The 27,883-nt window shown below is 45.2% G+C and overlaps 1 protein-coding gene across 3 annotated transcripts; it reads left to right on the forward strand.

Annotated features, from left to right (window-relative positions):
• Positions 1-214: 214 nt before the first annotated feature.
• mov10l1 (Mov10 like RISC complex RNA helicase 1) lies at positions 215-27,279 on the forward strand. Of its 3 annotated transcripts, none has more exons than XM_060060389.1 (26): positions 215-358; positions 923-1,110; positions 3,055-3,211; positions 3,723-3,835; positions 4,149-4,336; positions 5,447-5,590; positions 6,260-6,634; positions 8,607-8,804; positions 9,739-9,853; positions 10,267-10,444; positions 17,476-17,546; positions 17,633-17,724; positions 18,159-18,214; positions 18,701-18,783; positions 19,231-19,306; positions 19,426-19,607; positions 20,040-20,186; positions 20,844-20,965; positions 21,486-21,585; positions 21,865-22,011; positions 22,425-22,598; positions 22,960-23,109; positions 24,298-24,405; positions 24,988-25,128; positions 25,997-26,088; positions 27,055-27,279. In XM_060060389.1, exons 1-26 carry the CDS (start codon positions 265-267, stop codon positions 27,104-27,106), a joined length of 3,543 nt encoding a protein of 1,180 aa, XP_059916372.1. In that variant the 5' UTR covers positions 215-264; the 3' UTR covers positions 27,107-27,279. The 3 variants fall into 3 exon arrangements, with proteins under 3 accessions (XP_059916372.1, XP_059916373.1, XP_059916374.1); XM_060060390.1 differs by having other exon boundaries at positions 5,450-5,590; XM_060060391.1 differs by lacking the exon at positions 25,997-26,088.
• The last annotated feature ends 604 nt before the right edge of the window (positions 27,280-27,883 follow it).

The raw sequence follows: 27,883 nt of genomic DNA on the forward strand, positions 1-27,883 counted from the left end.
GTATGACGAACAGAACACGTGAACTGTGTCGCAGGTCAAATTAAACTCGACCTGAGCAGCGCAGTAACAGCGGCTTCCCCAGCGAACGAAGTGTATTTACATACCCAGTAGTGCTAAAGGTAAACCTGGTGGCGGTGAAAATGTGATGTCGACTCATCAATCAATCGTCAGCATCAATGAATTTGCTAATTAACTGCTCGATATAGGATGTAAATATTAAAACGCATTTTGTGACCTTCCCCCTGCAGCTGAGTTTGGAGAGAGATGCTGTCCACGGTGCAGCGTGTTCTGGCCAAGCTCGTCTCTCCAATTTGGAGGACGGTGGATTCAGACCAACAAGACATGTCCATCGGGGCGGGTACATTTCAATCATTTCACACGATTTCTACAGGAGATGTCCAGACCTAATGTGTTATTTCGCTCAGATTGACTGGCTCGCACACATACTTTTGTCTGTGTTAGGCCCATCCGCAAGCAGATTAAGAAAATGTGGCGACCACATTACTAGCCATTCCTTCCATGGAGTTTCCCTATTCAGAAAGAAAGACAGAAACTGTCTCATACACTACAAAAGTATAATTTTGTGAAAACAAATGCACGACTATGTCCGTGACCAAAACTATCCGTAGAGGTAAAATTTTGGTGAATTGATCCCCTTCAATACGATCAGATAAGATTGTATTGAAACAAGTTTCATGCCCTGCCTATAATGGCCGAAACATGTTGGCAAATTTTTAAGAATTCTATTATGATTTTTAGCCTATTTCTTAAAGTTTTTTTTTTAGAAACAATCAGATAAGACTTATACTTTAATGAACAGGGTTCTCCGTGGAGGGAACTGGGGAGTCGGCAATATGCTAACGTCCCCCATGTTTTAGGCCCTTCCCTTCATCTTTGCCACGTTCATGTTTTTGTGCGCCAGGTTCGGAGGAGGTACGACACCTGCGGAGCAGTGTGGTGACCCAGATCTGCCTGGACTATGGCATGATAGACGACGTGATCTACTTCACCGGCGCCCAGGTGTTGGGCGGCATCCTGCTTCGAGTAGGGGACACCGTTGACGGCATAGCAGTCCGCGACGGGGCCAATGGGGGCTGGAAAGCCCTGAGGGTGAGGGCCCATTTGGATTGGTTTCGGTTGTGTTGAGCGCGTGAATGTTCACTTTGTCAGCCGAGGAACCGAAGGTCATGGTTCGTGCTGGAGATCTAGATATTATGCAGTCACTTGGCACGTTTTTTGACACCCCCACAGTGCGCTGGTCCCAGAAGTGTTGTTTTGTTAGTTCACTGTAAAGCCCTTTCCACTGGCCCTTCCCTTTTGACTCCTACAAAGACTCGGCATGCCTCATAACTCAATATTACCATGTTTTAGAGTTGTATTTAAACGCCAATGGCAGAAATACCAAATGAGAAGAGTAGTAGACATGTTTTAAAGTCAGCTGATGGCGTAGTGTAAGTAGCCTGATTGTGTGTTATCTTTATTAAACCGGGTAAGAGTGCTTTTATGCTTATCAGTAGGATGTGATTTGTAAGCTTCTGATTACTTATGTCACCGACGTGTAAGTGTACATGTGGTTGAGTTGTAAGTTGACCGAATGAACGGCCGTAATCCATTTTACATTATTGCGATACTTGACCAGAAGGTTTGTATTACTTGTCGACTGCTGTGGCTACACAATCTTTTGTCAATCCTCTGAGGTAAAAACGAAACTCTAGAAGAGTTTTATATGCATTTGTTTGTTCAGAAGAAAGAGAAACAACCATATATCGCTGTCGATACAGTAGAGACGTTCAATTACACAAGTGCCAAGCACTTACAATTGCTAGGTTAACCATTCCCTGTATACAAAATACAGTATAAAATGCTACTTAATGCTAAATACTATTTTCAAGTGCCATAATATTGCCTACCATGATTATTTATAGTCGTTGCAACCTTGTCTATGATGACTGATCGGCCTCCTAGAATTCGCTGGAGGATGAGATACGAATTAAACAGCGAGCTTTGCAACTGTATGCGTCGGTTGGTCTGAGGGCGGTCTAACGGGTCGATGCGTTTAATGATGGTTCGCTGTGGATTTTCCCTCACGCGGAGCTATTTAACGGTTTTATTTTTTCAAGTTTGGGGATCAGGATTTGCCGCATCATCTTCATGGTCGTGCTGTGAGCCTGTCTAGTCAGTAAGACGCTGAAGACCTCGTTCCTCTGCCAGCCCTGTCGGGCGTTGGCATGACAAAAATGGTCAAATAAGCCCTCTCAAAGGGGAAAGAAGCCGCATGGCAGATCTGTCAATACCACTTATTTCTTACTTTTCAAACTGATCTCTCGGGTCTGAGGGCTGCTGCTGAGGCAGGCGTCGTCATTGCGTTCCTACGGAGACGGCTGCCAAGTCCACTGGCACTACTTCAGAACAAACATAGACAATAAGTACCACAGAGTGAAAAAACTTCTGTCTTTGTATGAGGATATTCAATAAAGATAACAATGCATGAAACATGGCCATTAAATGCTTTTTTGCTAAATCTTTCAAGTTCATGATTTTGGCTGAACTCGGAATAGGAAATTACCATTGGCATACAATGCATTATCCTCCCTCTCCATATGCACCCAGATTATAGATCGGCACATAATCTTTTGATTTGGAAAATATTTACTGTCAAGCTCTTTCTCGTCATCTCTCAACTGGGAGTGTATTGATAATTTCTTAGTTTCAATCTGTGTCATTTCAACTGGCTTGTTTGTTGACATTACCCGGAAATATCTGTAGTCGATGATGGTGATGTCAATAATGTTATCAATAGATCTTATTAATGAAATATTCAAGAATGGTACCATCGGCATTCCAAAAGGCGCTCCAAGTCACGCCACCCAGCCAGCCGTGCTACGCTAGTTCAAGTCCCACTGATTCACAACCAGTTTAGAGTGGGCTGAACACTGTTATTTCCTATCTGAAAGTCTCCTGTCTACTCACTGGGAGTGGCACTCTCTTACACCTGGCAGCTCTAAAGCGCTTATTGTTAGAGCGGCCAATAATGTTGTTACTTCTGTGTTGCAGGTGGAGAAGACCCTGAACACCTGGGAGGGAAATGGCGAGGACACAGAGTCTGACAGTATGAGACTCCGCCCCCTCATTGGCACGGTGACGTCATTTAGCGGAGACAGCGGCTTAATCAACCAGACAACGTTCTTCCCACGCTACAGTCTCCGGGAAGGTACCGGAACGATTTCCTGTTACTACGCTACACAACACTTGGAGATTTTTTGTAATCCATGAACCAAAACTATTAATTGATGACGAACGTATCGATTAATATTCTTGGCCTCGGTGTATCGGCAAGCAAACCTTTTTGCGAATTGAACCAAACACGGGTTGTTATATTATAAGTGCACTATGTGGCATTCTGTTGCGTGTCCTTGAAGCTTAACCCTCTCTTGGACACGGACATCATCAACCATTGGCCAGCCAAAGCGCCACACATCCACGCACACCATGCACACCACTCCACCTCTGCTCAGAGTGGAGGGGAAAGTTCACAAACTGGGTACCAGAGACTGGTCAAAACACACACACACACACACACACACACACACACACACACACACTACTCTTTCTAACAATTTAGCTCCACTCAATACCTCAATATAATTTAGCTCCACTCAATACCAACCCTTGTACAACCTATTGCCATTCTGAGCGTGTTTGTTACCCGTCCTACTGGTTAGGTTACGAGCCCATGAAGGGGGACTGGGTCCAAGCGCAGTATTTCGTCAACCCGACCCAGTGGGCCAGCCAGGCCCACTCTGTGGCTCCGCTACGCTACCAGCGCTTGGACGAGGTACTGCTTTCCTTCCGAGTCACAAAAGACAGCATTGTGTCGCGCCTAGTCTCCCTGCACCCCCCGGCAGAAAGGGGGCCCCCAACGTTCACACTGGCTGTTCTGTCCACGTCACTGTTCTAGACTATTGCGATCTATTTGAGGTGTATGGATATCATTTTCTTTTTTGTATTTAAAGGGATAACCGGTTGGATCCCTGGCTTTGAGCAGCCTCCGCTCAGAAAAGCCCTATATTATCAGCAGTCAGTTTACATGCACTGTTTGCTCGTGAACGCCCCTGGGGGTCCCTCCCTCTGCGCCCCTCCCTCCCCAGGTCCGCGTGTCCAGCGTGTACGGGAGGAGTGGGGTGGTGGACGACACGGTCTTCTTCACCCTGGAGTCTCTGCTGCTGCCCTCCTCCTACAAACCCTCTCCGGGGGACATGGTGAACCTGGTGATGGTGGAGAGTAACCAGTCCTTCTACTCTTGGCGGGCCCTGTGCATGGCCCCCTGCAAACTCAGGTCAGCACAGCCCGTTTTCCCTTGGTCCCGGGATGGACGGTCGGGAGATTCGAGCGCTTCAAAGAAGGCAGAGGGATGCTTGCTCCCGGCGTGCATTCTTAACATTGTTGAGCCCCTGTGGGCTTTTTAGTAGTGCTTGATAAAGACTCGACATACTTGTTGCCTGTGCGGGTCTGTTCACTCACTGTCACTGCTTCCCTGCCACAAGGGGGTGCTAGAGCATGGGGGGGGGGGGGGGGGGGGGAGAAATTGCAACATTGAACAAAAATTGATTAAATAAAAAAGCAACATCTGCAACTGCTGGACAGTGGTCAAATTAAGTTTGATCAGCATAATCGAATTGGCGATTATTTTCAATATATCCTAGGGGTGGGAATCTCTTGGCACCTCACGATTCGATTCCGATTCAAAGGTCAACGATTCAATTCTAAAACAATTATTGATGCATCTCGAAGTAAAGAAATCTTTTATGTACATTTTCATGCAGGATTTTCAAAAAAATATATACATCTGAATTTGCTACTCAGAGTTTGCTTATCACTTCCTACTTTTGTGATGATCTTATCTAATATTTTATTAGAGAAAAAGCTTTGGTCACAAATATGACTTTCTATGAACAATGCAATAATCAATGCAGCTTGCATTACAACACACTATGGAAGTAATAAACAGATTTAGTTTTCTTTCCTTTCTAATCTTTCTTTTCTATGTCATTAAAGAAAAAGCTGCTCTTAGTCAATTCTAAGAATAAGAACTTGTTGGTCGTTGTTGTGTCTGGCTGTGAGTTTGCGTGCACGCTATGCGTAGGCTGAACCGCAATCGCGTCCAGACAAATCAGTTTGGCCAATACACATTGAAGATAAATTAAATAATTTTAAAACTACTGAAATTATCCCTCTGTAGAACAGAATGTTGTAGGAGAACAAATTGTATTTATTTATATATTTCTTTTCGTTTATTAACTTATCTGAATCGAGATGGAATCGTTCTACACAGAATCGCGATGCATAGAAGATTCGATTTATTTTTCCCACCCATAATATATCCTAATCAAATGTATTGTATGTCATTTCATTTGTCATTGATGTATTCCACATATTTTCACGCTAGCAGCGGGAATGGGCCTAACGGAAATCTACTGGAGGCTGAGATCCAGAGTCTCCTGGAAAACAAGGGCTCCCTGGTGGTCTCTGATTTTGGCGACTTTGGCGAGCTGGAGCTGGGGGAGAACCGAACGTTGGTGGTGTGGATCCAGTAAGTACTGGTTGAATGTCTTCAACTGTAACACTGAATTCCAGACGTTCTTTTCAATTATTTTTGACCGACATGTATCACTGCCAGAGGCTGCACTCATAGAATAGACACCATGAGTAGAACATGTGCTCTCTAATTAATCCAATTTGTGCTATTGATCATACCCACAACAATAGCAACAACCCATCATTAGCAATGAACGCACATAGTGCATGCAAAACTTGCAGTTGAACAGCCATTGTAATGCTCCCATTGTTACTCTTAAATACAGTAAAAAAAAAAAAATCTATGTGGAACACTATTGTGGTAATATTGTTCACTGAATTATAACTCTTATGGCCAGTCTCATCTCATCTCATCGTCATCTGCTTATCCGGGGTCGGGTCGCGGGGGGAGCAGCTCAAGCAGGGGGCCCCAGACTCCACTTTCCCAGGCCACATTGACCAGCTCTGACGGGGGGATCCCGAGGCGTTCCCAGGCCAGTGTTGAGATATAATCTCTCCACCTAGTCCTGGGTCTTCCCCGAGGTCTCCTCCCCACTGGACGTGCCTGAAACGCCTCCCAAGGGAGGCGCCCAGCGGGCATCCTTGCCAGATGCCCGAACCACCTCAGCTGATGCCCAGTACTTTTATTTTATTTCTTGATTTATCTTTTAATCCTCTCCAACAGGAACATGGGTTCAGAAACCCAAAGGCTGAAGAGCTGCAAGTTGGCAGGCTGGGATTCATCCCAGCAGTTCTCCCTGGTCTCTGACCCTTGTTCCCCCAACGAGAAGGCTCCCAGCAGGCCTACGGCCGGGCAGACGACCGGCCCCGCGGCCCAGCCCGCCACGGATCCCGTAGAACCTCAAGGGAAAGGAGGTGACGACAAAGAGCTGGGCCAAGGGCGTGGAGAGGCTGGCCTGGAGGGGACTGGGCACGATGCTAGTGGGAAGGATGGGACTGGGATGGCTGGGCAGGACTCTGTGTCTGAAGAGAAGCAGGGAAAGGAGGTGGATATTGCTCCGGGAAAGAGGCTGTCTGTCGTCGTCGGCTGTACCGCTAAGTAAGTCGTTCCCTCAATTATTTGTCGATGTATAAACGCAGTACAATCGCCATACTGCAATTGGGACCTTTTTGGAACATTTTCTGGCCTGGAAAATAAATAAATAATGCATTGTGTGCTCTGACATTATTAGTATTAAACCATCTCTGTATTGAATTTTACATTTTTTATCAATAGAGGATTGAGTTGTAGCTACAGTTATTGCTAGTAACTGTCGTCTGATGTTTTCCCTCAGTGGGTGGAGCCATATATATTCATATAAGTAATATACAGGTCCTTCTCAAAAAATTAGCATATTGTGATAAAGTTCATTCTTTTCCATAATGTAATGATAAAAATTAAACTTTCATATATTTTAGATTCATTGCACACCAACTGAAATATTTCAGGTCTTTTATTGTTTTAATACTGATGATTTTGGCATACAGCTCATGAAAACCCCAAATTCCTATCTCAAAAAATTGGCATATTTCATCCGACCAATAAAAGAAAAGTGTTTTTAATACAAAAAAAGTCAACCTTCAAATAATAATGTTCAGTTATGCACTCAATACTTGGTCGGGAATCCTTTTGCAGAAATGACTGCTTCAATGCGGCGTGGCATGGAGGCAATCAGCCTGTGGCAGTGCTGAGGTCTTATGGAGGCCCAGGATGCTTCGATAGCGGCCTTAAGCTCATCCAGTGTTGAGTGTTGGGTCTTGCGTCTCTCAACTTTCTCTTCACAATATCCCACAGATTCTCTATGGGGTTCAGGTCAGGAGAGTTGGCAGGCCAATTGAGCACAGTAATACCATGGTCAGTAAACCATTTACCAGTGGTTTTGGCACTGTGAGCAGGTGCCAGGTCGTGCTGAAATATGAAATCTTCATCTCCATAAAGCTTTTCAGCAGATGGAAGCATGAAGTGCTCCAAAATCTCCTGGTAGCTAGCTGCATTGACCCTGCCCTTGATAAAACACAGTGGACCAACACCAGCAGCTGACATGGCACCCCAGACCATCACTGACTGTGGGTACTTGACACTGGACATTTTGGCATTTCCTTCTCCCCAGTCTTCCTCCAGACTCTGGCACCTTGATTTCCGAATGACATGCAAAATTTGCTTTCATCCGAAAAAAAGTACTTTGGACCACTGAGCAACAGTCCAGTGCTGCTTCTCTGTAGCCCAGGTCAGGCGCTTCTGCCGCTGTTTCTGGTTCAAAAGTGGCTTGACCTGGGGAATGCGGCACCTGTAGCCCATTTCCTGCACACGCCTGTGCACGGTGGCTCTGGATGTTTCTACTCCAGACTCAGTCCACTGCTTCCGCAGGTCCCCCAAGGTCTGGAATCGGCCCTTCTCCACAATCTTCCTCAGGGTCCGGTCACCTCTTCTCGTCGTGCAGCGTTTTCTGCCACACTTTTTCCTTCCCACAGACTTCCCACTGAGGTGCCTTGATACGGCACTCTGGGAACAGCCTATTCGTTCAGAAATTTCTTTCTGTGTCTTACCCTCTTGCTTGAGGGTGTCAATGATGGCCTTCTGGACAGCAGTCAGGTCGGCAGTCTTACCCATGATTGCGGTTTTGAGTAATGAACCAGGCTGGGAGTTTTTAAAAGCCTCAGGAATCTTTTGCAGGTGTTTAGAGTTAATTCGTTGATTCAGATGATTAGGTTAATAGCTTGTTTAGAGAACCTTTTCATGATATGCTAATTTTTTGAGATAGGAATTTTGGGTTTTCATGAGCTGTATGCCAAAATCATCAGTATTAAAACAATAAAAGACCTGAAATATTTCAGTTGGTGTGCAATGAATCTAAAATATATGAAAGTTTAATTTTTATCATTACATTATGGAAATGAATGAACTTTATCACAATATGCTAATTTTTTGAGAAGGACCTGTATATGAATAAAGTTCATTGCTGCAGTGCAAAAGTGACATAGTGCAGGCGGATGTTCATGTCCCGCTCCATCTGCCGGTTGGTTTGACCCAGGAACACGGGCGGGTGCTCCGAGCTGCTCCTGCTGCACTACCCCTCCTTCACCATCGGGAGGCGCCTGAACGTCGTGGTGAGCCGCCTGGAGGAGCGGCTCCTGCAGCCCAGCACGCCCTTCGCCTCCTGCGACATCCGCCTGGCCCCCGACACGCCCTCTCGCGTCGTCACGGTTACGGCACCTTACGTCCCCTCAAGGTACGGGGAACGTCCCAAGCACTCGTTTAGCGGCGGACGCTTATACCCGGAGCGACTTGCAAGTGCGGATAAAAAGCAGAAATGGAACTTGAGCTACAATTCCTTTTTTCCAAATGCCGCACAACCTGATTTAGAAGCAGAGTAGCTATAGAAATCAAAGTAGAAGTTCACGTAGTGCTTAATAGTGATCTTACAGATGAAGGAACATTTAAGGCGAGACACGGCAGGCAAAATCATTGATTTTTCAGTCACTGGTCAATTTTGATATTTTGGGCTATTTTGCACCATTAACATGTAATGTTCGCACAAAAGAAAAAAAAAAGTCAAAACGAAACATTTAGGTGTTTGTTTTATTATACTTTGTCAACTTGCGCCTCTGAATTTTACAGAAGATTCACCAAAAGTTTGCTTTATTACGCACCGTTTCAAATTACAGCCGGTCTCTGTCATATGTGTTCCGTGGTATCATTGGAAAGCACTCGATCTGCTGCACAACATACAACTGATATCTGATTGGTTGGACTCGACCGGACGATTGGTTCGAATGTATCACGTGGTATGCTCTCAAGCTTCCTGGTTAGCTTTTGCCATTAGAATCTTTAAAGGCCGTTTTCTCAAAATGAGTTTTTCCTCACACGCCAAGCAAGGAATCTCCACTTCTGTAGCACCTACATGCACCAAACTTTAGAATCTTATTTTCAGATTTTTACAGTGGGATTTGTTGATATATCAAATCAATAGACGCTATATCAAAAGACGTGTAATAGACGCTGGCCTCCTTTTTAGTGTCATCAAGATTTCTCTTTAACCAGTTTCCTTGACAGAAGGAAAAGGGAAACAAAATCACATCCTCCTCATGCCTGTGAGTGAGTGATTGAGTGAATCTATGAGTTCTGGCTCGTGTCTGAGGAGCTCTGTGTCTGTGGTCTCTCAGGCTCACGAAGCGGAGGCTGCCCAACTTCTTGGGCAGCTACCCGGTGCCCCAGGCCGTGAGGGAGTGCGTGGAGGCCAAGAGAGACGTGCTGGTGGTGCAGCCCTGTCTGGGAGAGGTGAGGCTGGGGTGGGGGGGTACAGGGGAGTGGGGGCGAGGCCCAGAGAGACCCAGAGAGACGTGCTGGTAATGCATCCCTGTCTGGGAGAGCCGAGGCTGGGGTGCAGATCTATTCCCGATTCAAAATGGTTGATTGGGTACATGGGGAGTTCTGTATCTTTGCCAGTCCACTGTAATGGGAAAGGCGCTGCGGTAAATCGTGGCATGAAAGTCAATTGTGTACAAGATTATGTATTTTTATTTTTGAAAAGTAATGATTATATATAATAATAATAATGTAAAATGTTATTAGGTTTTGCTTTTCAGAAGTTGCAGAAGAATGTTACGAAAGTTTTGTTAACGTGAATTGATCCGTTTTCTCCCCCCCCCCCCCCGACCCCAATCCTGACCTTACCCTCCGCTGGTCCCCAGGTGCTGGCAGCCTCCAACATGCGCGCCCGCTTCGACGTGCTGCTGTGGCTGGAGGAGCTGCAGGCGGAGGGCGAGCTGAAGGAGTTCTCCATCACCGCGGCAGTGCTCCGCAAGGGGGTCCAGTACCTCCACCTGGACATCCCGGGCCTGGCCGAGGGCCGGCCCAGCCTGTTCGTAGGTGAGGCGGAGGGGGGTAGAATCAGACACCCGTGCACGGTAGGGACAGGGGAAAAAAAATGGGGATTCGAATAGAGATCGAAAAATCGAATCCTCTGATTCAGAATTTAATCACTTGCTTTTTTTTTTTTTACTTTGTTTAATAGATCTCCTTGTTTTTTAGTTTTATGTTTGTGTTGACAAAACCCTTTTCAAATATAAAAACTAAAATATAGCTGCGAGCAGCAATGTGGGTGTCAAGCATAATGGGACTCGGTAAACTAATTCTGCCGGATGGACGTAATCAGCCAGGGGGCTACATGACGACCATCTCGGAAATCGGCAATACCGACAGCCGGTGGGATGAGCATTATGTGGGAAAATGACCCCACCTAGAGGTAAGGACGCAATACAGTCTGCCTGACAGAACAAATGTCACCAACACATAGGGGTATTCGGAACAATATCCCTAAAAGAGACACAATGTTAACAAGCATCCGTTCTTGAGGTGGTTCGTGAAGCATCTAATCCAGTGGGAATTGCAGTTTATATTGTAGGTGGGCGGAATGGTAACTAGAACTGCAAGCAGTTATGCAGGGGTCCAAGAAGTGTGCATTTCGCCGGCACAACGCGAAGCATGCGTTCAAAACAAATGGGCACGGCGTGTGCCAAAAGATGCAGCTGACTCCAGTGAATCTGTGGATATAAAGGTTTTGACTGTGGGAGGTTCAGTGTGGGAGTTATAGCCCAAAACGCGTTTTCAGAACATTCCATTGGCAAATTAAGAGACATACAATATCTTAGTTTTTTGGCGCCGCCTTGTGGCGAAATTTCCGAAGACAATTTTCCTTTTCCAAATAACTCCCGCCCACATTAATAATTCTTGGCCATATTTTCTATATAGACTCGGGATTGCCCCTTAATGGTTTCCCTTGAGTTTGAAGAACATTCCTCTGGCAAATTAGAAGATATACAATTTCCTCGTTTATTGCGCCCCCTTAGGGCGTAATTTTCCGATTTCTTTAGCAAACGCTGTTAAGGTTAGCACCGACATGTGTGTAAAATTTGGACTCGATCCGATGTCTAATTTTAGATTTTTTTTTTTTATTATTATTTTTCACGTCTAATTTAGCTAATAAACCAATATTCAAAACGCTACCGTTTTGTCGTCGAAGGTCGGATCAAAAAAGTGTCTAAGATTTCTTTGCGTGTGCGTCTGACGATGTCGTGTGCAAAGTTTGGTGTTGATTGGTCAAGAAATGTGGGAGGAGTAGGGAAAAAACAGTTTTGCGGTTTTCGCGATTTAGCGAAAAATATTCATAGACGCAAATGGGCGTGGCCTAGGCCAAAAGATGCAGCAGACTCCAGTGCATCTGTGTGTACAAGTTTTTGACTGTGGGAGGTTCGGTGTGGGAGTTATAGCCCCAAACGCGTATTCCTGGGTATAGCGCCACCTAGTGACCGGCGTGTCTGGATTTTGTCGTCTGCTGAGTCCGAACAGATCTGGATCTAGTCATGCAATTCGCGTGTCGGCACCATTTACGGTTTGGGCTGTAGTACCACTTTCAGGGGGGTAAGAATAACAAGAAGTGTGCATTTCGCCGGCACAACGCGACAAGAAATGTGCATTTCGCCGGCACAACGCGAAGCATGTGTTCAAAACGCTACCCTGAACCTGTGGATACAAAGGATTTGACCGTGGTAGGAGTAGCGAGAAGTCAGTGTGGCGTTTTCGCGGCGAAATTTTGTAGAAGATATACAATTTCCTCGTTTATTGCGCCCCCTAATGGCGTAATTTTCCGAATTTTTTATCGAACGACATTAAGGTTAGCACCAACATGTGTGTACAATTTGGACTCGATCCGATGTCTGATTTTTTATTTTTTTGGATTTTGGATTTTCCACGTCTAATTTAGCTAATATACCAATATTCCAAACGCTACCGTTTCGTCGTCGAAGGTCGGATCAAAAAACTGTCTATGATTTCTTTGCGTGTACGTCTGAAGATGCCTTGTGCAAAGTTTGGTGTTGATCGGTCGAGAAATGTGGGAGGAGTAGCGAAAATACAGTTTTGCGGTTTTCGCGATTTAGCGAAAAATATTCATAGACGCAAATGGGCGTGGCCTAGGCCAAAAGATGCAGCAGACTCCAGTGCATCTGTGTGTACAAGTTTTTGGACTCTGGGAGGTTCGGTGTGGGAGTTATAGCCCCAAACGCGATTTTATAGTTATAGCGCCACCTAGTGACCGGCGTGTCTGGATTTTGTTGTCTGCGTAGTCCGAACAGACCTGGATCAAGTCATGTAATTGGCGTGTGTGCAGCTTTTACGGTTTGGGCTGTGGTACCACTTTTAAGGGGGTTAGTATAATAAAAATCCTTACAAAAACAATAGGGATCCAACCTGTTGGCTTGGACCCCTAATAATCCCTACAAAAACAATAGGGTTCCAACCTGTTGGCTTGGACCCCTAAATATAGTAATTGTTGCATTTTACATTAAGTACCGCTTGTCGCCACACGAGTGCAGTGTCTACCCATTAATGAGCGCCACACGAGTGCAGGGCCTACCCATTAATGAGCGCTGTCAAGTTTGATTGGCTGTCACGGCCAAACGGTTTTGAATTTGAGAAAGATGTTTGATACATTTGTTCAGCTTGGTCTGAAGATCATATACGCCAAATTTCATGAAGATTGGACATAATTTGTGGCCTGTGGAAATGTACAACTGATTTTGACAACTTTCAACATGGTGGCCAAGTTCTGATGTTGCCATGAGAAATAATTTATAAGCTACATGGGGAGGTCTGACAGTATCATCAGACATTGAAAATAAGTTTGAAATGTACTCATGTGAAGAGAGAGGAGTTAAAACACTTCTTTGTTAATTACAGCGCCCCCTAGAGGTCGATGATCACCAAATTCATTGAGTGTCCCCATGATGATGTTATGGGTCTATGTATCAAGTTTGGTTATGATATGTCAAAGGGCTGCTGAGATATTGGCGTGTTTTTGGTTTTGCGGCTTCGCGGTCGAATATCATTGGCTGTCGCGGATATTTCTGCAAGAAATAATATACTAGCTATTAGGGCCCGACCGATATTGATTTTTGAGTGCCGATGCCGATTATTTTCAGAGAAAAATTACAATTACGATTTAATCGGCCGATTTAAAAAACAAAACAAAAAAAACAACAAAAAAAACAAACAAACATAAAACGTAGTTTTTGATACCTTAAATATACTTTAAACACTTTTGACGAATATGTGAATTGAATGCGGAACCTTTGAGTGTTTTAGAATACATTTACAGTCAAAAATTAGTGTAATGTAAAATAAATAACTAACTCCCAATGTGCTGCGCTCGTGAGCAGTGACTAACACGTGCGTGCTGAGCAGTATGGTCTCACCGTTAGTCTACAGCGGGGGTCGGCAATAGGCGGACCGCGGTCCGGGTCCGGACCCAACTGACGTCCTCTCCGGACCGAGACACAATTGCAACAATAATATTAATAATGCGATTTTTTTTTTATATACCGTATTGGTCCGAATATAAGACGGCCTTTTTTCCAATCGAAATAGGTCCGAAAAAGTCGGGTCGTCTTATATTCGGGGTCTAGTATTCAGAGCGCAGTTTCTCTTCTTCGCCTCTCCCTTTAAATGTCAATACACATTCGCGGCCGCAGGTTGCGCCAGAAATTGGTTCCGGGAAGAAGTAGTCCAGCGTCCTTAACAACCAGACCGTTACCGGTGTTTAAAGACAGGCTGACCATTAGAGACAAGTGGCTCAAAAGTGGGTCAGGTCAATCAACAACAGCTATGATGTCAATCAACAACAGCTATGATGCCAATTTTAAAATAATGGTCGTCAATAAGGCAGAGTCAAGTAACAACTGCCAAGCTGCCAAGATGTTTGGGGTCACGGAGTGTAACGTAAGAAGATGGCGAGCACCAAAATAACGTCTCAAAGACGTCAACAGTCAGCGCAAATCCTACCGTGGTCCTCAAAGTGGCCGTTTCAGTGAGGTTGACCGGAGAGTTTTTGAAAACGTCAGAGAAAACGCGCTTTGGGCGGTGCCGGTGGAAGCGGAGCAGCTGGGGAGCGATGACAGCGAGACCAAACACAGCGGGGCAGAGGACGTGTGTGAGCGATAGACAGAGATCGGAGGAGAAGTTTGGCGAATTTTGGTTAAGTTTAGTTAAATATGTGGCCTGTATTTTTCTATGTTATTTAAAAATGTTCCCAATGTTGCTTGATATTAATTTTGAATCATACTGTACATATTTTGCCTTGAAAGTGCCGTGGCCTTTACTGGCATTATTATTATTGTCATTGATATAACAAGTGTTTAATTCACTGTTCTTTGTTCTGCAAATCTGGTCTGCAAATCTGTTTGTGTTGAAAAACGGGGGGTCGTCTTATAATCAGGGTCGTCTTATATTCAGACCAATACGGGTATATATAATTTTGACCAAGAGATTTTAACAACTAATGTTTGGGTGACTTTTATAAACCCGTTAAATACATTAAATTAACTATAACTTTATGGTAGGCTATGTTTTTGTTTAAACCTTATAATGCCAGTAGCCAATCAGATGATAGCCTGCCCTACGAGCTGTGCGACTGGTGCACGCAAGCGCGGCAAAATTGACAGAAGAAAAGAGTGCCTTCAGTTGAGAGAGAAAGCTTCATTGCAGTTGAAGAGAAAGGTAGATTGTGAGAACAGAGCTTTTAAAGAGGAGTGTTCATTCTGCCTGCATGCAGCTCTAAGCCTGTGTGCCTGATCTGCTCCGAGACGGTGGCGGATAGTCAGTTGTTGACCAAACTGATACTACTAGCGCCTTAAGTACTTATATTGGCTAAATATGCCTCTGAATCATAATGCACACCTTGACTGTTGGTACATAAAACACATGCAGTCCTATATCAGTGAAAACAACGGTCATAAAAAATGTGTGATAGACCCCCGGACCCAAGCTTGAGGATTTTTTTTTAAACTGGACCCATTAGGATTTTAATTGCCTACCCCTGGTCTACAGTATAACAAATTAACATGGCCTGGGACCTAAAGAAAAACAGGCACAACATGCTCAAACAACGTGTCTTGTGTACATTGGTGAGGTGAGCGCGCAGCTGCCTGAGCGAGCGTGCTTTCATGTTGTACGGTAAAATTCAATCTCCTCATTTTTACTCCAGCTAAAGTTGTTAGTTAGCAAGGTTGTAATCGGTGTCTTTTTGGCCGATGCCGATTATTTTCAAAAAGGCTATAATCGGCCGATTAAATCGGCAGGCCGATAAATCGGTCGGGCCCTACTAGCTATACGGGGAGGTCTGATAGTATCACCAGACATTATAATTATACTCATGTGAAGAGAAAGGAGTCAAAACACATCGACATTAATAACAACGCCCCCTGGAGGTCAAAGCTCACCAAATTCATTCAGTGTCACCGTGATGGGGTCATGGGTCTATGTACTAGGGCTGTCACTTTTTATTCGAAGTTCGAATATTCGTTCGAAGGTGGGGTGAAAAGTTCGAATTCGAAGTGTAATTCTCCATTCGAACTGTAAAAATGCGCTATAAAGAAGAGAGCGGCGAGTGGCTTTTCCTCAATAAAGCGGCCCTCCTGGATCCCCGCTTCTCCCGGTTAGTCCACCTTTCCCCTGCACAGAAACATCTCGTGACTGAAAGCCTCTCACACGCGCTCATTGAAACGGAGACCGACACTGATCGCACACGACAGGGAGAAAAGTCCGCTGCTGCGCTGGGCGCGATGGGCAGCCTGTAGCGGCTGCAGTTGCAGCGGTAACGGAGAGCTGCGAGACTACTTGTAATTTTCTTTACAAGTACAAAAGAGCAGCATGCCGTGTTGGAGGTCGGCCTCACAGATTGTTCGTTTATATAGGCTGTGTGTGCCATGGACGACATGCGCTCCGCATATCGCGCTCCGAGCAGTTATTGTTAATGCGTAAAAGACAGCCGCACTTGTGTGTCGGAGCTTCCTCTTGTTGTGTTTACAAATGTGTTATCAAAGATGTGTTTTTATCCTGTGCTGTTATGAATTCAGTAGGTATACGTGATTTCCACAAGAAATAAAAAGAAACACAACAGTCGTTGTCGTGTTTCTTTTTTTTTTTTTTTTTATCTATGGGGGGGGGGGGGGGGGGGGGGTCGAATGTATTCGAATGTATTCGAATTAATTATGGACATTCGAAATTCGTTCGAATTTCATTTTTGGAAAAAGTGACAGCCCTACTATATACCAAGGTTGGTTATGATATGTCAAAGGGCTGCTGAGATATGGGCTTACTTACGGTTTAGCGACTTGGCGGTCAAATATGAGTGGCTGTAGCAGGCAAACGGTTTTGAATTTGAAAAATCAATTCGATGTTTTTTATCAAGCATGGCCGGAAGATCATGTTTGCCAAGTTTCGAGATGATTGGACAAGATTTGGTATAGAGGTAGCATTTTGAAGGTTTTTGACATAAACCAAGATGGCGGAAAATCCATAATGGCGCAAAATGACGTCATGGGGTGCGTTGAACTGGGTTTGGTTCAATGAATCCAATGATACCTGGTTTGTGAATATTGGACGAATGGGTCGAAAGTTATGAACATGAATGCATGTGCAACTTTGACCTGTTGATGGCGCTAGAGCTGTTGGGCTAGCAACCTGAGTTTGGCTTAATGGGCTAATGGGGCTGTCCTGAACCACTGTGCCAAATTTCACAACTTTTCGCCAAGCGGTTCTATGTGCTGCCATTGACTTCCACGTAGGTAAAATATTAATAATAAGAATTCATACAAAAACAATGGGTTGTCTCGCAACTTTGTTGCTTGACAGACACCCAATAATGGTTTGCCTATCTTGGGTGGACTGGAGTAGAGGCTGAAATTGGCACCTCTATCTACTGAATGGAGACTCTGACTGCGACCGAGATTCCAAAACAAATCTTGAGATGCCAGAGATTCAAACCCCAACTGCATGCATGTTTATAGTTTCTAAAACTTAAGTAGTAATTACCTTTGTGAGATTGTTTACGTCCTGCTTCACAGGGGACAGGATTGCGCTGAAGGAGCCCCAGTGTAACGGCGTGACGACGGAGTACATCGCCCTCGTCAACGAGGTAGAGGCCGTGTTCTCGACGTGTGAAGGTTTCCTCTTCATGGAGGTGGATCTCTGAGAGTGATGTGTCAACGTGTCGGCCCGTAGATCCACGAGGAGGAAGTGAGCTTAAGGGTGAACGCAGAACTGCGGCAGCGCTATCAGGGAGAGCCGCTGGACGTTGAGTTCACCTATAACAGGTAAGGCAGGGGGGGTCTGCTGGTCAAGGGGTTTGACCAACCGATTCCTGGGTTTGATCGCCAATGTCTTCACTGCCTACCTGTAGGCAATGTTGAGTAAGATGCCTAGCCCAGTCTCCTCCCTACCGACTTGAGTCGGAATTCAATGCAAGTGAACATATAGCTAAACGGTATTGTTCAATTATAATCAAACAATGACGATAATGACGTTCATTGGTGTCCTCGACTTCGATTTTGCAAAGTCAAATCGGATTCGTCAGGCCAGACCCATCGTCGATCATTGAATCATAAAAACATAAAAACTTTAACCACTAAACGATCCTGGCTGCTGTCCTTTGTTATAAAAACGGTCAATCCTTGATTGGATTCCCTCGTTTGTTGTTTTTGTTTTTATTTTTTCCTTGCTGAATAAAATGATCTGACTTCATTTCCAGGGTGACCATGAGAAGGTGCCACCATGCCCTGGAGCAGGCCAAGCACTTTGGAATGGGTAGGTGACCGTTCTACCTGGAATGTGTGGCCATACCGCCTACGGCTTCCACATTAAGCTGAGCACTTCAGTCATTGGTGGCCCATGCGTGGGCCACCAATGACTGCCACCAATGACCAAATGCTTAAAGTCGCAAAGTGTGACACTGAGCCCCTCCGTTAGTTGGTGGGAGACCTGGTTGAAGACGGAATTAAAAAAAACACAGAATTAAATGAATAAGTGATTTTACACATTGCGACGTTAATATTAAGTCTTTCAACATAGGAAAACTAGTAAAGCGCTAAACCTTCATTTCATAGTATGTAACACATAACAGGCTACTCAATGGATGTCAACATGCAGAATGGATTCCTTCATCGATCTCTTTATCATTTATTGTGTCTTTATGCAGAACAGGTGTTTTCCTTTATATACCACTCATCGTGTTGTAGCGCACCGACTCTGCATGTTTTTCCTGAATCCCCCCCCCCCCCCCCCCCCCTCTAGTTCTGTTCCCCACGGAGGTCATCCTCCAGGCGTGCCAGTGGACCGGGAGGTGGCTAGAGGAGCCAGGCAAGGAGGAGAGTGAGGTGAAGGGCCCGTTGTAGCATGTAGCTAATAGCCAGGTGTTTGTTACCAAGGCCGTCACTAATGTGGATACAGACTTGCCTCCGCTTTGGGTTTTGATTCAATACTAAAGCATTATTTTTTCGTACGAATTAGCCTTTGTCTAAGATGCTTTTCCACGTTGATTTATCTGCAAACACTGGTCTTGCTGTGTGGCCAGGCAAAAAAAAGGGTGTTGAATTGTTAGGTGATGCAGTCATCTGCCGCCAGTTAACGTGGTCTGCACGTGTCGTGAAAAGAGCATGTATGCGTTTCCCTGCTTCAATGTGGAAGCGAAGTGTTTAGTAAACGGTGGAAACTAATGGCTGGAAAGCCTTTGACAGGAAAGCAGCGTTGTTACATTTGAACAGTGCGTCATGGCCACAGCCTATCGGTGTTGCTGACATGTAGTGACTGTGTTTGGCCACTAGGTGATGATGGCGGAACACCATGACACGGTGTCCGGTGTCTCTGTCGACATGAAGTCCAAGGCCACTCAGACCAAAGGTATTTGGGCTGCCGAATTGAATGCAGGCCATTTCCAAATAATAATCAATTAAATGAGTACAACACAGTTTACCCTCGCATCATCGCAACAAGCCGCGTCTCTCTTGTTCCGCTCCGAGGCGGGGGGCTGCCGAGCAAAGCCGTGCCCACCGAGGGCAGCTTCTTCAACCCCCTGCTCAACGCCTCGCAGAGGGAGGCCGTGAGGAGGGTCCTGGCCGGGGAGTGCCGGCCCACCCCTTACATTCTGTTCGGACCCCCCGGGACGGGCAAGACCATCACCCTCATAGAGGCCGTACTGCAGGTGCTGTTCACGTGTTCCATGTTGTTGCTGCACTGTAGTCATTTAGCAGAAATATTTTTTCTACCATTGAGGATGAGAGCTGTCTCTAAATAACTACTGGAGAGTGCCGTCTAGTACTATATTGGGACCTATAATACTAGCTGCATGGGTGCTGTTTAGCATTGTATAGTTAGTATTGTCCCTTTATGTAGGAAATCACTGTTTTGAGTGTGCGTTGATTGTTGGTCACTATGGATAAAAAAATATCAAATGTGTTAATTTAATAGGATTAGTTATATAAAAAGTACTGTATACTTTCCTGCGTTATATCTCTCATTTATAAGTTTCTTTTAGATCCATGTAATTTTTCCTTTTTATATTCGAGTAGATTCCTTTGTTATCGTGTGACACCAACTGCCCGGTCTGACTGTGGTTGCTGTGTTTCCCGCCAAGGTGTACCACTTTGTTCCCAGTAGCCGCGTGCTGGTGTGCACCCCCTCCAACAGCGCCGCGGACCTCGTCTGCATCCGCCTGCACCACAGTGGCTACCTACATGTGGCCAGTTTGGCGCGCATCAACGCCTCCTGCAGGCAAGAAGAGGTATAACAGGAGAATTAGGTTTTTAAAACAAAGTGGATTTTCTGTTGTTCTTCATCCTAAAGTGTGTGTGTGGATAAAGCCGAGCTACACAAGGAAAGGATTACTATTGAGTTAAGAGGAAGGTAGATTACTGTTAGGGACGATTTGACATGTGTTCTGTATTTGTGATTCGTATCGTTTAGAGCAGGTAGTGGTTCTGCATTTTGCTCAAGGCAGACTACAGGCTTTGGGTTGGAACCCAGAACCTATAGGCTAGGCGTCGAACACCCTAATCACTATCCACTGCCATGATATTGAAAACAACCTTCTGTAATCCTTAAATTCATCTTCCTGAACCATACTTACCATTTCAGAGCTCGACCACTTCAGCCTGATTTGCCCTTTTTATTCGTAATTCCTTGTTGTACATTAGTCAATGGATTATATAAGACGTGTCAAAAGGTTATATAAACTGTTACTATAATTCTTCTTACCTTAAAGATGGCTCGAAAGTAAATTAACTCTTCACACAAAAAAGTTCACAAAAGCAATCGTATTGACATATTTAAGGTGGCCGTTACGTTTTGGTGGGTGCCCTTCACACTGTTCCCCGATTCTCCCGATTTTAAAGAAAAAAAGGGTCCATTGAACTCTGCGTGACCCTCTGCTTCTGCCCAGTCCATCCCCGAGGTGCTGCGGCCGTACTCCAAGGCCGGGGAGGACGTCCGCCAGGCCGCCTTCCACAGGATCGTGGTCACCACCTGCTCCAGCGCCGGCATGCTCCACCACATAGGACTGCCGTAAGGACCCCCAGTGCTCGGGCTACTCGAGTTAAGGGGGAAAATATCCTAGTCACGATTATTTGGTCAATTTTGAAATCACGATTTTATTTTTGGTTCGGAAACGTGATGCATTTATTCAGCATTTCTCTCCAGAAATAAAATCTAAAATGAGATCTTAAAAATGTGTCCTTAAAAAAATACACACAATTTTCAAATAGAAAAATAGAAAATGGTGTACAAATATGTATCCAGCTGAACCAATTTCTATAAAACATTGAATAAATAAAATAAATGTCCTAAAAAAATTAAAAATAGTTTCAACACGATTATATTAGTTTGGAGAGCGTTTGACGAAAAAAAAATCGAAATCACGATAAAAATGTGATTAATTGCACAGCCTAACCTATCGCTACACTAACCCCCGCTCTAGGGGGGCACAGGGCTCCACAGGCCTCACTCCAGGGGCCAAGGGGGTCCTCGGGGCCCTCGCCTGCGCTCGCCCCTCTGCAGTGACTCCCTGGGGTTTGTGTCTCCGCAGAGTCGGACACTTCACCCACGCCTTCCTGGACGAGGCCGGCCAGGCCACGGAGCCCGAGGCCCTCATCCCCTTGACGCTGGTCTCCGAGAAGGACGGACAAGTCTGCACTCACTCACTCACTCACTCAAATACATGGTCTCTGTCTCTCGCTCTCGCTCTCTCTCTCAAACTGTCACTCGCTCACTGTCTCTCTCTCATAGACGGTCTTGCTCTCTCATTTATAATCATCTCACCATCACCATCATCTTCTGCGAAGCAGGAGACTAGTTTGTTTTGGTGGACTGGATTATCAATGAGGGTGCTTAATGTAAACACGTGGTCTTTGTCGCTCTACTTGCGTGGATCTATAACGCGTCTGACATGACCACCCCTCATCCAGATAGTGCTGGCTGGAGACCCCTGCCAGCTGGGGCCCGTGGTGAAGTCCAACCTGGCCACGGCGTTCGCCCTGGGGATGTCCATGCTGGAGCGGCTGATGGCCAACCCACTCTACTGCAGGGCAGAGTGGGGCTACAACCCCTTAATGGTGGGTGCAAAGAAGAACGTGTTTTAGGAAGGTGTTTATTCATTAATGACGTCCACTTTAAAAACGTCAAGCAACCATCACTTACTAAAGAAGCACTAAATGATCCAATTGAACAAATAACACATAACTCTAAGTGGACGAGCAGGTTGACTGGTAACCAGAAGTTAGTTGGCTAGTTCAATCCTCGGCTCCTCCCAGAGCAAAACACGTCACCCTTACTGCTCTCCACGCGCTGGCTGTTGCCTTGCATGGTTGACTCCACCGTCAATGTGTGAATGTTTGTGTGAACCGTTGCAGGTCGCTTTGCTTCAAATGTAATGTAAATGTAATCTGCATGCGTCTCCAGTTCAGACAATGACGACGTCAATCATCCCAAATACGAGTCAATGTGTTGAATCTTTTTACGGCCTCAGGTGACGAAGCTGATGTACAACTACCGCTCCCACGAGGCCTTGCTGAGGCTCCCGTCTAAGCTCTTCTACCACGGAGAGCTGTGCGTGCGGGCCCCCAAGTCTGTGGTCAACTCCCTCTGCGACTGGAAGCGCCTCCCCACGAAGGGCTTCCCGCTTCTGTTCCACGGAATCAGGGTGAGGGCTCTGGAGCCGGACAGACAGGGAACCCCTGTTCTGTGCTAGACTGCTGGCCCGGCCTTAAAGGGCCAGTGAACCCCAAAACTGTTTCTTATTTTTTATTATGATTGTCATCATAATAATCTATGCCATTTTATCACAGTTGCTCAAATAAGACCCTTTTTTATTTATTTTTTTGAAAACCAGGGAGACTGGCAAAAAATTGTGTTAGCCAGTCTCCCCAAAACACATGTAGCATACACTTTAAATCTCATAGTGTTTGTATTCCAGCTGTTAAAGGTTCACTGGCATTTTAATGCAGCTCTGTTATGCTAGGCCCTCCGGGCGAACTAAAGATCCACCGATGTCTCTGCCCAAGGGAACGGAGATGCGGGAGGGGGCAAACCCGTCGTGGTTCAACCCAGGGGAGGCGGTGCAGGCCATGCTGTACTGCTGCCAGCTGGTCAAGAGGCTCTACAACCCAATCAGCCCTGCCGACATAGGCATCATCGCCCCCTACAGGAAACAAGTGAGAAGACAGTCTTTTAATTATTGTTTTCAATACAGAGCCAATTTTGACCCTGTCCACATCATACCCTGAGAATTTAGACACTAGCTGCGTTCAAAATCGTTCCCTATCACGGATATAGTGCTCGCCATTTTGTAGTGGTGTTCGAATTCTCAGTGGTTAATTTCATGCACTATATAGTGCACTTAAATTACCCAAAATTTGATTGTACATACAATGTTCCCTACATGTTACTCCCGTATACCACAATGCAATGCGGTCGTGTTTTTCCGGAGGAGAAGAAGAAGCTGAATAACCGCGAAAACGATGATGGAGCCTCCGGCTTTCGTTTAGAAATGTCAACAATTTATTTGGGAGTTAACATAGAAAATGTAACATTCAAAATTAATTCAAAAAATCCTTGCTCAAGGAAATGTAACATTTAACATCAATACAACCTCCAGCTTTCCTCGCGAGTGCCCGGTTTGTTTACATGTTGTGGGCGTGTCTGTCTGCGCCACACAAATACCCGGCGCATTTATTGACGCAAATGACGTTTAGAAATGTTCAGCGTAGTGTCCGAATTCTCGTTTGTTCGTTCCCTATATAGTGGACTATATCATGAACACTATATAGGGAATAGTGAGTGAGTGAATAGGGAACGATTTCGAACACAGCTACTGAGTCAAACGTTTTCTGTGCATACAAACATTTACAGCTTCTTCTTTTCTTATTTTGCCGTTGGGCACAAAATGCCTTTGGTCCAACACTAGATGTCACTGTTTCCAAATTCCTCCACTCGGGAGTGCCAGGTTTTGATGGACATGCAGCTTTAGCTTGGACAGAAGGCCAAAACGGATTTGTTTTAAGCTGTGTCTGCTTTCGTGTTGGCATGGCCTTAATGGAAGGCTATTTAAAAGAAGCTCATGACTCTCTCTGCTGTACCCTTCTCTGGACTCTTTATTACCGTAACATGGTTATTGCTGAAGAGCTACCTGGCTGGAGCTTTATTATCATTCTTTAGTTTTTATCAATATTTTTAGTTTTTATTTGCATCCAAATTATATTTAATTGGCACACTTCGAGTTTCTGAGGGGAATGCCACTTGACAAGTTGGAGCAGATAAGTTGCTGTTATTTCTTATTTAACTTTATATCATTGGTCTAAAATTGTAATCAGCCATCTCTTCCCTGCACCCCCCTCCACCAGTCGGAGAAAATCCGTACCCTGATGGGCCGGGTGGGTCTGTCGGACATCAAGGTGGGGTCTGTGGAGGAGTTCCAGGGACAGGAGTTCCTGGTCATCATTCTGTCCACGGTGAGACTCTGGCTAGGGCCGACCCAGCACTAGAACAGTCACTCTTCATCCTAGTCTACGGCTCAGGTAAGGGTCGTCTGCGTAGTCCAGTAAAAACCAACGGAAGTGATGCTATCTGGCAGAAATAGAAAATAGTATGAAGGTATAAAGCATCTAGGTGTGACGGGCATATGGTGTGCTGATAGAAAACCACATGGTGTGCTGATTTTACAACTAGACCAGCATACCAAGAAAAAACATGGAACCTATGTGTGTTTTAAATATTTTGGCAACGTAACAATTATCTTTACACTGCTATGTGTTGAGAATACGTTTTTGTCATGTACCATGTAGCAAACGGACTAACGGAATCACAGGTGACGAGGAGTAGTTGAGTTCAGTGCAGCGCACACAATGTACTGGGTTACCAGCTAACCCAGCCAATTCAATTTCAACACGGCACGGTCATTCCATACGTAACATTTTTTATCCAATTAGCAGTAGTCGTCCATGGGCCCCAGTTGCGACATCAAAACATAAAAAGAGTAAAACGCCCGCCGCCACTGGTCGTTACTTATTCTTCGTACATTCATTATAACGTAGGTGCGCTCAAACGAGTCGGTGCTGGGGGAAGACCTCCAGAACATTCTGGGCTTCCTGTCCAACCCCAAACGTTTCAATGTGGCCATCACGCGGCCCAAAGCCCTGCTCATAATCATCGGCAACCCCCACATTCTGGTTAAGGTAAGTGCAGTCTGCGATACCGTATGTACATTTCTGTTTTTAAATAAATGTTATCCTGTATTTATTATATTTAATTCTGAGGTGGAAATGGCAATGTATACACATCCACGATAGTCTAGGTTCGAGGGGCTTTGAACCCCATAGTTTCAACCTTCTGGGTTTGAACCGCAGTGTCTGCAGTAGGGTTGCCGCGGTGTGGACATTTTCACACCGAGTAATACGCTCGTGTCAACACCGGTATTACCGGTATAAACGGTATTAACTTTGAAACTATAGGTCAACCGCCATCTTCTCCGTCAACTCTCCTCTGACAGCGGCTGGCAGCGCGCCAATTCTCGGCGTCTTATAACGTTCTATATATAATAGTATAATATAATTGTATATATCATAATATCACGGCGAAAAGCTCTGTGCGCCTCCGGATGGCCGTAGCGCGGGGAGCTCACGTAGGGATTGGGCTTTGCGGGGTTTGTTTACTGGCGTTGCTATGGTTACCGGTCTTGTAAGGAAGCACGTCAATTCTCGGCGCGACAATTCTCCCACACAGAGCAGAACTGTGGCCTATTCTACACATTTTAATTTTCTTAATTATAATTATATTATTCATTTTTACTGAATTTTATTTAAAAAAAAAATATATATCGGTGTTGCTGGTGTGCAACACCGAGTAATCGGTGTTGGCCTCAACACCGGTAACACCGGTAATACCGTATACCGCGGCAACCCTAGTCTGCAGGTCTACCCGCCTTGGCTTCCTTGTTTGAGCCAGAGTCCCTTAGTCCTGCTGATTTCAGACCTGTCAAAAACCAAACCACTGAAGGGTCTTTGGATGAAAATGTGTGAGGGTGTGTGTTTATTTTCCCTCCAGGACCTTTGCTTTCGCACCTTACTACAGTACTGCTTTGACAACGGGGCGTTCATCGGCTGCGACCCACCGCCCTCTCTGCGGTCCTCTCGCAGGTGCTCCGGCTGATTGGCTGTCGGCTCGGCCTTGTTTGTTGTTGTTGTTGTTGTAACAGGGTTTCCGCGGTTCCTTAAAGAGTGTACAATCCAATAATCTAAATCGAATGCCTGTCTTAAATACAATTTTTACAGTTCCTAAAAAAATATTGGAAGTTAAGATTACATTTTCTACAGCTTTCCGAAATATCCTGTGTACTTACTTTTGCCAGTATGCACTTAAAGGGTATTCAAATGCTATTCATAATGACCTTTAAAGGGCTGAAGTCTTGCATTTAAGTCGTTGAATCCTGCAGAAACCATGTGTATAAGGTTCATGTTATTCATCTAGGGTAGGCACCTTGGAGATACCAGCTTTAGTCAGCTAGATTTTGAAAGTGTATACCGGAATGAATCCCACCCTTCCACGGCTCCCTCCAGAGCCACTCCTCCCAAACACATTACTAGCTCAAGCAATAGGTCTACCTCGCCTTGTGGAAGACTGGCCATTGCCTACTTATCTACTTACCTAGGTAGGCAGACAGGTAGACCGTCAAGTTGTTGGAGGGGCGTATTTCAGGCCTACGACAACCGCAGACGCCAGTTACTTGGTTTTGTTCGTCAGAGCATATCATTGATTACTGTTGGGATCAAAAATACGAAGAAAAATGCTTTCCACAAATATGCCATGCATGCAAATGTGTTGAGGCTTCGGTTGGACTTGCAGGGTATCCATAGATCCGTTCAGAAAGAGAATTACTGATCAAATCATAATTTATTTACAAGGGGCATTGGATGCTGATGATTCAGCCAAATATTTATGCTGACATGAACCCAATGAAACTAACAGGCTATCATAATTCAATCTTTTTTTTTAAGTTCACTGATATTTAAAGTTCAATATTTGCTTTGATTGGTCTGATGTGCATTATTTATAATGCATGAATTTATTTTGTATAAATTAAAAACATAACATTTGTTTTGTAGGAATGTGGATAAGGACGAGAAGCCAGAAGGAAACGGGCCACATGAGGAATGACCGACACCTCTTCCTCCCCTTTACTTTAATCACTACATCTTATTTTGCACTTGAATGTTCATCTTCCATTCCAAATAAGTGCTTTGTGATGAATGTGGACGACTTTTAAACCGAACATTATTCAACCATAACGGAATTGCAAAATAAATATATAAACTGCATTTGAAATCACACTGAACTCATGCTTGAATTTTTTGCTGTGCGTGTGTTAACCCCCTCAATCAATTCTATGCATACTAGTAGCTCACTGAATGAATGAGGGGAAGCCATATCAGTTCCACTATGATTTCACGTGAGCCTGGACCTCGGAGCGGATCCACAGATGTTTTTCGTGTGTGTGTGAAGCAGAGGGTCGTGTATAGGGCCGTCTGCTCAGCCCGGCTTGGCAGCGTCTGCCCCCGGCCCGCCCCGGAGACTGGATGTGACAATTGAGGGCTGATGACAGTCTGCAGAGGGGACTGTCAGCCTTTCTGGAGCCCCAGGGGGTGGGTGGCTAGCTGGGTGGGGATAGACGGACATGGTGAAGGGACGATGTAAAAGGGGCAAATGGGATTCAAATGGAAAAGGAGGAGGGGGGTAGACGGCTTTTATCTATACCCCCCCCCCCCCCCCCCCCCCCCAACCTACTCCACATATATCTGAAGTCCTCTACTCCGAATGGGGTACCATCTTTGATGTGGTGGTCCAGGTGCGGTGTGTCTGTTAAAAGGAGAAGCCTGTACAATATGGTTCGTATCTTAAGGAGCGAAATATGAAGACAGTATAGCCCCTAGCCGT

Source organism: Gadus macrocephalus, chromosome 9, assembly GCF_031168955.1.
Source record: "Gadus macrocephalus chromosome 9, ASM3116895v1".
NCBI lineage: Eukaryota > Metazoa > Chordata > Actinopteri > Gadiformes > Gadidae > Gadus > Gadus macrocephalus.

Bases quoted from the DNA above. Each gene is read 5' to 3' on its own strand.
- mov10l1 (XM_060060389.1), top strand. From the start codon at position 265: ATGCTGTCCACGGTGCAGCGTGTTCTGGCCAAGCTCGTCTCTCCAATT. The intron at 22,012-22,424 runs GTGGGTGCAAAG...TTACGGCCTCAG, and splicing joins GGGGCTACAACCCCTTAATG to GTGACGAAGCTGATGTACAA. The intron at 22,599-22,959 runs GTGAGGGCTCTG...TCTCTGCCCAAG, and splicing joins TTCTGTTCCACGGAATCAGG to GGAACGGAGATGCGGGAGGG.